General features: G+C 41.5%; 1 protein-coding gene and 1 long non-coding RNA gene across 4 annotated transcripts in view; both read right to left on the bottom strand.

Moving 5' to 3' along the window:
- Nucleotides 1-12,198, bottom strand: part of LOC131765116 (uncharacterized) — a 112,942-nt gene that overhangs the window by 38,656 nt on the left and 62,088 nt on the right. The window contains exon 7 of one of the 3 annotated variants that reach the window (XR_010835424.1): nucleotides 415-542. The exons of the other annotated variants lie outside the window; for them this stretch is intronic. This is a non-coding gene — a long non-coding RNA (uncharacterized lncRNA). The remainder of the gene's footprint in view (nucleotides 1-414; nucleotides 543-12,198) is intronic. 3 annotated transcript variants of the gene reach the window in all.
- On the bottom strand, nucleotides 9,396-12,192 carry LOC131765794 (stabilizer of axonemal microtubules 1-like; the record flags this gene model as incomplete). Its single annotated transcript, XM_059079667.2, is given in 2 exon segments — nucleotides 9,396-9,579; nucleotides 12,065-12,192. Coding segments are annotated over 2 exon segments (312 nt in total), but the record flags the coding sequence as incomplete, so codon positions are not given.

Raw genomic sequence — 12,198 nt, 5'->3', positions numbered from 1 at the left:
GATTGGGGGGTATGCCATTGCGAGGTATACATCAACCTTTAAAGGATAATTACTCTCGTTCGCCGGCTGGTGGCGCTTTAAAAATGAAAACTCCATACTATCAACACTGCCGATTAAACCCTGTCTCATTAATTCCCAATTCTTAGAAAGCAAACTCTAGAGCAGCTGTTTTCCAAGTATGGTCCTCAGGTCAGCAGCACTGGCATAACCTGGGGACATGTCAACTATGCACATTCTCAGACTCCATCCCAAGCCTGCTGTGTTGGAACCTCTGGAAATGGGGTCTAGAGATTTGTGTTTTAACCCCACCCCCCGGTGATTCTGCTGCATGAAGTGTGAAAACTGCTGCTCCAGAGTTTAATGTTCAAAACAAAACAAAACCCAGGCACTCCAGGTTTCAACAATGGGCATTACTTGCATACAGCACAGAAGAACTTTCCACATCCGAACTGAGATGATTAGCGACAGAACAGCCGTATATTCCTTGTTATTTCTTTGTAGGTTTCTGTATCTGTATTTCCCCCATTCCATCCACAATGACTCTGTAGAACAGTTAGAAAGAGGATGCGCTTGTGTAACACACTGAAACTGTTCTAGAACCACAGCAACTCACAGAGAATGAGACAGCAAAATGATTGACTTCGGGCTGGCAAGGATCCCAGATGATCTTGTCAAGCTTCCTGCCTATAAGCGGACAACTATATAGACTAGAGGAGGGTGGAAAAGTCCTTCGTCTTGGCTGAAACTCAGTGAAATGGTAGAGCTGGACAGTGCTTGGAGATCCAATCATCCTATCTCACTCTGCATGAGAACAGACTTTTCTGGATGGACTCAATGCTTAATCTACCACGTTTTAAAAAAGACAAACGAGCAAACCTTAATTTGCCAGATGTTAAGCCCTCATTTTCTGTCCCGATCCTTCTTAACAAAATGCAGGCGTGGACTTTTCATTTCAGGTTTTCACACTGGAAGTGAGTGGACCTTTAGTTACTGCTGCCCGACAATGGTTATTATCTCACTATCACGGTATGAAAAAGTCAGTGGAGGTTACAAAGCTCAAGCTGCATTATATTGGATTTTGATCATGCAGTTAAGCATCAGGACTACACTGTGTGAGTTCCTTATGGCTTCCCAATATTATACCTGCATGTAAATACCACTTGATATTCATAAACACCTGCATGTAAATACCACTTGGAGAATCAGAGTTGGTCAGGTGTATCCTCACAGGTGAGATAATTATTCAGGGAATGAGAAAGAGTACTTGTTCTGCTTTAATTTTAATTTTTTCTTAATGATTTGAAGTTGCTAATAGATTGTCTGGATCAGTGGTCCATATACTATTTTTTTCCCTGCCCCTTCGCTCTTTACAGATCTTAGCAATATGGACTGTTCTGACCACTAAATACTATATGTTTCTTCATGAACTGAACGGGGTCACTTCATTTCCTGTCGCTTCATGTTGCTCGCTCATCCTATGCTCCAGCCATAATGAACCTCTAACAGGTTCCAGGACATTCCATGATCTGTCATCACCCCAAGGTTTAGCATACATTGTTCACTTTATTTGGAATGCCCTTCCCCACTGCAGGCAAACTCTGACTTACCCACTGAGTCCTGGAGCAAATGTAATTCCCTCGGTAAAGCTTTCCCCAATACTCCTAGAGTTATCTTCTGCCCCCTCTGGGCTCCTTCATCTCTGGTTCATATATTTTAGAAGATATTTATAAAATATCTTTTTATTCCCACCAGACTGTGATCTTGTCAACAGCAGGGACCAAGTCTTATTCACAGTTGTGCATTTTCTATGCTTAACACAGTGCCTTGTATACAGCAAGTTTTCAAAAACATTCAATGACTAAATGCATGAATGATTAGAACAGAACAGAATAATGGTAGAGAATAAATGTACTAGGAAGATGCAAGCTCTCCTGCAACCCACAAATGAAATAATCAACAGTGGGCAGAAACCAAAACAGCTCAATTGCCCAGAACAAAAACAGGAATATGGCAGACCTAGCTATTACTAGGGCTACACTTGCACTGTCAAATCCCTATTAAGGAATAGTTAAGAACAAAAGTATAACTAATAACTCTACTTGACAAGTGTTTATACACTGAAATGTTTTCTTAAATTATTTCGTATGTACGTTTGTATGACTTAGCACTTCTCAGATGATTCCTTGGTTTTCTTGGCCTCAGTTTTACAGCACAGTGAGAAATCACTGAGATTAGAAATAGTCGAGCACATGTGAATCTTCCTGCCAGGCGGTGCCACCCAGTATCCAGCCTGGACCAGTCCGTGGACTGAAAGTTCTTTAAGGAATCTGATCTTGACCTTTGCTGCATAACCTTATTCTTAACTTGAAGTAACAGCAAGGCTGATTTTTTCACAGACATCATCCCTAGTGAATCCACCCACAGCCTTCCCTTCCTAGCTGAGATTTCTTACTCAGCTGGCGTCCAAACATACTCCACGCCCATGCTGTTTCCTCTTATTGGAGATAGGCTCTCAGAAACATAATTCCATTTCAGAATTACTTCAGTTGAAAAGATTTGTGAAATTCAGAAAAATATACCTAAAGGTGAGAACCTTTGTTGCATAAAGGAATTTAAACAAAAAATTACTTAGGTAAATTTGAGAAAAAAATGGAAATAAAAATAGATCTTCTAAAAATTCCCTTAAAACATTAAAAACAAAAACTCGTATTAGCCATAGAGGATTGTTTCAATATCAAATGGAATTGGGGCCAATTTTTATACAGTCAGGGGGCTCCATCCTTTCTTTCTCAATCGACACATCATCAAACGTGCCTCACAGTTTTACCCCTACCTATAAGCTGATGACTCCCAAAGTTGAATCTCCACTCCAGACTGCCCTTCAAATCCAAACCAACATATCCATCTTCCTACTAGACACCTCTATACAGATGTACAAGAGGTAAACTGAAGTTTAGTATGCCCCAACTGAATTCACCATCTTGCTCAGACTCATATTCCCCCCAAATAACACATCAACAAGAAAACACTATTTTGAATTTGGTGTCTCAGGTAAAGGTTTCACCCAGCTAATTTTCTCTCCCTCACTCCCTTCTCCCTGTTTCAAGTTGTTTTCCCATCCTGTCAATTTTACTTCCTAAATTTTAATTTTTGCGTTCTTGAGGCAAACATGGAATGAACAGCAACCTGATGAAATCATCAAAAATAAGAATAAGGAAATACAAGAAACAATAATGTAAAATAAGGTTCTATAGAGTCTATAGTGAGATCCGTATTCTTATTCTTGATATCTGTAATTAGTGTCTGTTTTTCTTCGTGGTCAGCGTGGTTAGGGTTATTCAACTTTATTATCTTTTAACAGATTCAGCTTTTGGTTTCATCGATTTTCTCATTGTTTTTCTGTTTACAGATTCATCGATTGCTGCTCTTCATTATTTCTTTCCTTCTACTTTGCTTTGGGTTTAATTTTCTCATTTTTCTAGTTTCATAAGATGGACCCTTAAGTTATTGATTTAAGACTGTCTTCTTTTCTAATGCAAACATTTAATGCTATAAATTTCCCTCTAAGCATTGCTTTAGATACATCCCACACATTTTAATATTGTATTTTTTCATTTTCATTACATAAATATTTAGGGCTTTGTGGGCCATACGGTCTGTGTTGCAACTACTCAGTTCTGACACTGTGGCATGAAAGCAGCCATAGATAATATGTAAATGAATGGCATTGCTGTGCTTCAATAAAATATTACTTTTTGTGCAATTTATAATTTGTATTTGAAAGCTGGATATTGTGTGTAGCACAGTTGGGACTGGGATAAATAGTATTTATGCCCAGAAGTGGATATACATCTTCATTTGCCAGGCCTTTAGTGAGGGGGGTTAAGTCAGCTCAATCAGTAGCTGAGCTAGGTTTGGCTTTTGTTTTTGCTAGGCTTACCTTCAGTGTACCATCAGCTTTAAATTCCTCTGGCATTATCTTGTGCTTTGGGGCGGGGGAGGGAGGGCTGGTTTTCTTAATTTCTGTGCCATCCTCAGCTTTAGGCATTCTCTTTGCACCTGCACCTCAGAGAATGTCTCTCTGTAACCTTGCTTCTCTCCAATGGTACACTGTTTTTGCTTGTTATTCAGTGCTCAGCAATCTGGTGGGTGTGTGTGTGGAGGGGGTGTTCCTCTGTTGTCCAGGTCCAGGCTCAATCTTTTTGTTTTTAATAAATTTATTTGTTTATTTTAGTTTTGGCTATGTTGGGTCTTTGCTGCGCACGGGCTTTAGTTTCGGCGAGCAGGGGCTACTCTTTGTTGCACCACGTGGGCTTCTCGCGGTGGCTTCTCTTATTGCAGATCACTGGCTCTAGGCGCAAGGGTTAGAGTAGTTGTGGCACGCGGGCTCAGGAGCTGTGGCTCACGGGCTCTAGAGCGCAGGCTCAGTAGCTGTGGCGCATGGGCTTAGTTGCTCTGCGGCATGTGGGATCTTCACGGACCAGGGCTCAAACCCATGTCCCTGCCTCGTCAGGCGGATTCTTAAGCACTGCGCCACCAGGGAAGCCCACCAGCCTCAATCTTAAGCAAACCTCGTGTCCCTGGGTCTCAGTGGTGGGGCTCTCTCAGTGTGTCTGTCCCTCTCCTTGATGTAGATCTCTAATGGTTGGGCCCAGGATAATTTCCTGTTCTTCCTTCAGGTTAGAGGTTTGCTGTTGTTTTTCACTTCCCCTGTGATCTCAGCTTTCTGAAGGACTCACGAATATTTACGATTTTGTATATTATCTGGCTGCTTACTGTTAGGTTGGAAATACTTTTATCTAGCCATCTATAACCCACTCAGAAATTAGAAATGCTCCAATTTTCTTTATGCTCTAGTTGTAAATTACACCTTAAATTCTACACATTCGATTTCTTTAACAGATATAAGGCTATTCTGGTTTTCCCTTCGTGAGTCAGTTTGGCCAATTGTATTTTTCAAGGCACTGCTCCATTTTAGAACAATTATCAGTATAAGTTTTCCATAATATCTTCCTATCTTTTTAATGTTTGAGTAATAAAACTTTGAGTTTTAAATTGTAATACGTATTTCATTTACTTTTAATGTAAGGATTGATGTCGCTTCATTTATAAGTTGACTATATTGCTATTTGCTTTTGGTTGGTCCCATATTTTCTTTGTTCCCTTACCCCTTATTTCCTTCTTTTGGATTAAGAAAGGGTATTCTTATTATTGCATTTTCTCCATTAGCATTTTAATGATAACTTTCTGTATTTTTAGAATAAAGATGCATTTTTGACTTCTTAGGGGATCTTTTTCTCCTAGTCAAACTTAAATTGATGTTTTCACCACTTCTAAAACACTGGAAGGTTTCAACAGTTTAATTCCGTTTACATCCTTCTGCTTTTTGTGCTATTGTTATATTTTACTTCTATATTGTATAAAATCACCTAATATAATTATTGTGACTTTATTTGTATAAAACCACCTAATATAATTAATACCCTTTTACAATTACCCACTTATTTACCCCTTCTGTATGCTTCATTCCTTCCTGCATTTCATGCTTCTCTCGGGAATCATTTTCCTTCAATGTGAAGAACTTTAAGTACTTTTTGTAGTATGTATCTGCTACTAAGAAATTCTTTGCTTTTTTTCCCTAACAACGTCTTTGTTTTACATTATTTTGGAAGGGTATTTTCACTACATATAAAATGCTGGGATTCACTGGGTTTGAAATTTCCTTTCAGTACTTTAAAATGTCATTGCATTAACTTCAGGCTTCCATAGTTTCTGGTGCAATACATTTCTAATTTTTCTTTTGTCAGTAATATGTAGTTTTTGCTCTTACAACTTTTAAGAATTTACTTGGTTCTCAGAAGTTTGACGACAGTTGCCAGACGTGGTTTTGTGTTTATTTTGGGGTTCATCGAGCTTTGTGACTCTGAAGCCTGATTCCTTCAACAATTTTGGAAATTTCTTGACCATCACCTCTTTAAATATTTCCTGATTCTTCATAGGTCTCATAATGTTTTACTCTATGCCGAATGTCATGTATAAGAAAACCATAGAAACTAAAATCGATGTTATTTTGAACAGAAGACAGCTTGCTCTTTCCTATGTTATGCAGATAGGATACGGGGCAGGTCACCTTGATCCAGTCAGGAACTGAGTGCAGCTGGCATTCAGCGGCACCTTCAGTTAGACATAGTCTTCCTCTAGTTACAAGTTTCTCAAGGACAAGACCTGTGATGTGTTTGTGGTAGAGCCTTCATTCTAGTGGGACTTTCTCCCCTAAGCACCTGCTCCCAAGTGAGACTGTGGTGTATATCTGTGGGCTCTTCTAGCCCAGTCCTCTAGCCCACCATGCCCCCTAATCACTCAGCAGACATCCCGCAAGGAAAACCAGCCACACATCAGGGGTATTTACAGATTCCAGTTGGTCACACTGGCCTACGTGTCAGGTGCTCCACTGGTTTCCCTTCCCCTAGGAGGGTCCCGCTGCTGATGCTACCCTAATCTTCAGCCTTGGCCTAGACCTGACAAATGCTCCCAGAGAAGTACACAGTTGGTCATCTCAGCTCATCTAGGAAGGGCACCCCTGTCTCTCTAATTTTAGTTCTTTGCTTCCATTAAAAAGAGATTTTTAAAAATTTACGTATTTTTTTAAGCTGTGTCAGTGGAAGTAATGGCTTTCTGCCATCTGCTATATCCTATCTGGTAGCAGAACTGAACAATTTTTACTGGCTACTAGAAAAATGTTAAGCTCCTCAGTCTGACAACCAAGACTTCACAATCTGATCTCAACCTACATTTTTAGAACTATACACCAATCTCTCAGATATTGAAATTCCCTGGTTCCCACCATGTTCACTGAACAACCCTAAATTATAGAAATCTGATGTATGAGTTCCTGGAAAGCAAGAACTTCTCTTTATTGATATTTTTATACTTAATGCCTAAGATTGTACCTTGAATATAGTGTACACATTCAGAACATAGAGAAAAGAACCTATTGAATTGACAAAGATCAAAAAAGCTGAGTCCAAATGAAGAGTTTAGGCTTAAAAAGGACTTTTTTGTCTTTCACACACTGAATAAATAGTCAATGCCTACTATGAGCTAGTAGGCATTGTAAAAGGTTTCTGGAAATAGAATGCTGAGATAAGAATAGACATAGTTCCTGCCTTCATGGAACAATGAAACTAATCTAATGATAAATAACAGGCAGATGCTTTGAGAACTTACATAGGGGACTTTTACCTAGCCTGCAAACTGGATGAGTGTCAGTGAAGCCTTTTTAGAGTGATAACTGAGTTGAGAGCTATAGGTTGAATATGCATTAATCAGGGTAAAGAGGCAGGAAAAATTCCTCACAGGTAACATAGTATCTTGGAAAGCTCTGTGACAAGAGAAGCCTGGTACTTCCAAGAAATAAAAATGTCCTATGAGATGTAACCGTAAGAGTGCAAAGGGCATTACAGTGAAAACAAGTCAGAAAAGAAAGCAGGGAGAAAACAATGAAGGGATTTTGGTAAACATTAAATATAATGGGAAAATATAACAGCAGTTTTAGCAGGGAGGTGACAGGATTAGATCTGCATTTTAAAAAGGTCATATTGCTCAACATCACTAAGTATTTAGAGAAATGCAAATCAAAACTACAATGAGGTACCACCTCACGCCAGTCAGAATGGCCACCATTAAAAAGTCTATGGGGCTTCCCTGGTGGCGGAGTGGTTGGGAGTCCGCCTGCCGATGCAGGGGACACGGGTTCGTGGCCCGGTCTGGGAAGATCCCACATGCCACGGAGTGGCTGGACTAGTGAGCCATGGCCGCTGAGCCTGCGCGTCCAGAGCCTGTGCTCCGCAATGGGAGAGGCCACAACAGTGAGAGGCCTGCGTACCACAAAAATAAAAAAGTCTATGAATAAAAAATGCTGGAGAGGGTGTGCAGAAAAGGGAAGCCTCCTACACTGTTGATGGGAATGTAAGTTGGTGCAGCCCTATGGAAAACAGTGTGGCAGTTCCTCAGAAAACTAAAAGTAGAATTACCATATGATCCAGCAATCCCACTCATGGGCATATATCCAGACAAAACTCTAATTCAGAAAGATACATGCACCCCTATGTTCATAGCAGCACTATTCACAGTAGCCAAATCATGGAAACAACCTAAATGTCCATCGACAGATGAATGGATAAAGAAGATGTGGTACACATATACAATGGAATACTACTCAGCCATAAAAAAGAACAAAATAATGCCATTTGCAGCAATATGGATGCAACCAGAGATTATCATACTAAGTGAAATAACACAGAAAGAGAAAGACAAATACTATGTGGTATCATTTATATGTGGAATCTAAAATATGGCACAAATGAACCTATCTACAGGACAGAAACAGATTGACAGACATGGAGAACAGACTTGTGTTTGTCACGGGGGGTGGGGGATGGGGGAGGGATGGACTGGGAGTTCGGGATTAGCAGATGTAAACTTCTTTTCTTTTTTTAAAAATTTATTTTGGATGCACCAGTTCTTAGCTGCAGCATGCAGTCTTCCCAGTTGTGGCATGTGAACACTGAGCTGCGGCATCTACGCGGGATCTAGTTTCCCGATGAGGGATGGAACCCGGGCCCCCTGCCTTGGGAGCACAGAGTCCTACCCACTGGACTACCAGAGAAGTCCCAACAGATGTAAACTATTTCATATAGGATGGATAAACAACAAGGTCCTACTGTATAGCATGGGGAACTATAGTTAATATCCTGTCAATAAACCATAATGGAAAAGAATATTAAAAAAAAGAATGTATGTGTATAACTGAGTCACTTTGCTGTACAGCATTGCAAATCAACGATACTTCAATAAAAAAATAAAATAAAATAAAAAATAAATAGTACATAAAAAGGTCATCTTGGCTAAAGTTAGAAAACAGATCAGAGATGCAAAAGCTAGAGTAGATACAAACATAACCATTAGGAAGCTGCTGCATTCTTCTAGGTTCTGGTCACGACGGAAAGCAGATAAACACCAGAGATTTTAGCAGGTTAAGAAAAACAATCAATAGAACTTTTTATATATCCCCTTTCCTTCTCATTTTTCTCATTTAACTTAATTCACATCTTTATGTTTCCCTCAAGTTGTGACTCAACTAGTCTCTTGCTTCGTAGACTGGTTCAACTAAATCAACTAAATGGTTTAAAGAGTTAAAAACAAAAACACCTTATTAAAATCAGAAGAGTGGGACTGGGATTGACATATACACACTAATATGTATAAAATGGATAACTAATAAGAATCTTCTGTATAAAACATAAATTAAAAAAATTCAAAAATTCAAAAAACAAAAACAAAAAAACCCAGAAGAGTGGGGAGAAAAATAGGTAAAGCAACCAGTTTCTTGATATTTACTTAAATGTTGTTATTCCTTCCATTTTACCACTATATGCTCAAAATTATTCCTTGGGCTTCAGACTCTGAGGTGGAAGAACACTGCCATACAGAGGATATTTTCCCAAACATTCAGCTGTGGGACAAGGCACGTCAGAATTTTCATAAATCCTTGTGGTTCCATGTGGGCAATGATGTCGCCTATGCAAACATAAATAACTTATCATAGTTTAACTCACATGAGCAATTGTATATACACATTGCAGAGAAAACGATGTTCTGAGATAGATGGTTGTTTTGACTGATATAGTGAAAGACACAGACATTTGAAAAGATTTAGTTACATAGTATGAAAAAAAAAGATTCAAACAGCAAGATGAAAAAGTAACAGATGCAGGTCAAAATTTCCCTGAAGGGGTCTCTTGACAATCTTGACCCTCCTAAAGAGAGGCAATGTATTGAAATATTAATGAGTTTCTTCTCCTTGTTTTTTTCCCCTCCTTTATTTCAAGCAGGTAGTCAGGTCCCTGATATTTCCTTCTTGCAGGACTTTTGGAAGGGCCGAGGATAAAAGCTGCCTGAAGTCAACACGTTCTCTTGTCTTTTTATTTATTTTTATTTTTATTTTTTATTTTTTTGCTGGTATGCGGACCTCTCACTGTTGTGGCTTCTCCCGTTGTGAGTACAGGCTCCGGACGCACAGGCTCATGGGCCCAGCCGCTCCGAGGCATGTGGGATCTTCCCGGACCGGGGAATGAACCGTGTCCCCTGCATCGGCAGGCGGATTCTCAACCACTGCGCCACCAGGAAAGCCCTCTCCTGTCTTTATAAAAACAATTCATGAAGAGATGAAATCAGATGTCCTTCTGGAAATGAGGTCCTAAGAGGAAACAGATGGTCCTGGACTGAAAAAGAGGGAAGAGGGGACGATTCCCCAGAGAGAGGAAGGAGGTAGAAGATGAGGGGGAGGGAGTTCTTAGAAGAGCGGGGGTCTTTGCCTCATTCTAACAGTGTTCCAGGAGGTGGCCAGATATCAAGAGTTGGCTAGGTGGAACCCTAGTGGCTCTCAGCTTTGCCAAGATTCTTGTACATCAAACATAAACTTCAGGGCTTCCCTGGTGGCGCAGTGGTTGAGAGTCTGCCTGCCGATGCAGGGGACAAGGGTTCGTGCCCCGGTCCGGGAAGATTCCACATGCCTCGGAGTGGCTAGGCCCTTGAGCCATGGCTGCTGAGTCTTCGCGTCTGGAGCCTGTGCTCCACAACAGGAGAGGCCACAGCAGTGACAGGACTGTGTACCGCAAAAAGAAAAACATAAACTTCAAAGCAGCAGTGGCACCACTCTTGAAGGGATTCTGCGAACTTCAGCAAGAGACATTTCAGTGGGAAGCATTACCAATGTTTAAAGCCCAGAGAAGATTCCTCTTGCATTGGCAATGCCTCTGCTCCCTGGATGTAAAATTTTACTGCTTGGAGAAAAGGTAGCCTCCAACATAATGAAGACTGAAATTTCCTGACAGCTGGATGGGAAAGGAACTTAGGTTGGATAGAAATTAATTTAAAGATTAGAAAAACAATCAATTTTCTTGCACATCAGGGTTTTCAGATATGAATCAAATCCTCAAAGGTTGACTTATCTTTTAATCTACATCCAATTAGTAATTAAAAACAACATTTATCATGAAACTACGGGGAAACTGCTTTCCATCACCATGTGAAGTGTTTTTCCTTTGGAGGGGATTACAGTATGACAGGATTGACATATTCATACTATTTATTTAGCAAATAGTCGTCTAATCCCTGGGTCAGCAAGGAAGCTGAGAAAGGAGATGACTGCTTACAGGTTAGGCAGGACTCACTGACCAATTCTGGGTTTCAGGAGACTACCTACTACCTTTTCAGTCCGTCAGATCCCAAAGGAAAGCACTTTGGATGGGACTGGGAACGGGAATATGGTCAGGCCGGGATGGAAAACTAGGAACAGAAGAAAGTGTAACATGGGTCGAAAACTCACAGGCTTGCACACCGTTCTACTCTCCTTCCGTTTCCTTTTATTTATTTTTTAAAAATTGTGTGGGCATAGGGGCTTCCCTGGTGGCGCAGTGGTTGAGAATCTGCCTGCCAATGCAGGGGACACGGGTTCGAGCCCTGGTCTCGGAGGATCCCACATGCCGCGGGCCAACTAGGCCCGTGAGCCACAACTGAGCCTGCGCGTCTAGAGCCCGTGCTCCGCAACGAGAGGCCGCGATAGTGAGAGGCCCACGCACCGCGATGAAGAGTGGCCCCCGCTTGCCGGCTACTAGAGAAAGCCCTCTCACAGAAACTAAGACCCAACACAGACAAAAATAAATAAAGTTTAAAAAATATTTTGTGGTCATACACTCTCCCCGTCGGATCAGGTCTCCACACTTGGCAGCCTGACATCCAGCCGCTGCTACACAGGTGTATATCATCTGCCTGGCGCCATAGCATTCCAGTTTGCGCCCCTGGATAGGAGCCGACAAAGCAGAACTGCCTAACCCGCGGTAGCTGGCGGGTGCGCAGCGAGCATCTGCGGACCCGGGGATAAGTGGGACGTCGCTGGGCCCGCATCCTCCACCTTTGCAGGTCGGCTACTCTGAGGGCTCCGTTCCCCGAGACCCCAGCTCGCTTCCAAGCCCCGGAGGTCGCCACACCAGCCCTTTCTTACCCGCAGGAACAAATGTGACACACACACCAGGTCGTCATGCTCCTGGCTCCCGGGGTCAGCTCCACAGCTCCTCCGCACCCGCAGCTTCTGCAACTCCACCGCGCCGGCCTCAGTCCAGGCAACCGGCGGGGCTA

This window comes from Kogia breviceps, chromosome 11 (genome assembly GCF_026419965.1).
Source record: "Kogia breviceps isolate mKogBre1 chromosome 11, mKogBre1 haplotype 1, whole genome shotgun sequence".
Taxonomy (NCBI): domain Eukaryota; kingdom Metazoa; phylum Chordata; class Mammalia; order Artiodactyla; family Physeteridae; genus Kogia; species Kogia breviceps.
The sequence above is the reverse complement of the archived record's forward strand: the minus strand, read 5'-3'. Positions and strand labels throughout refer to the sequence as shown.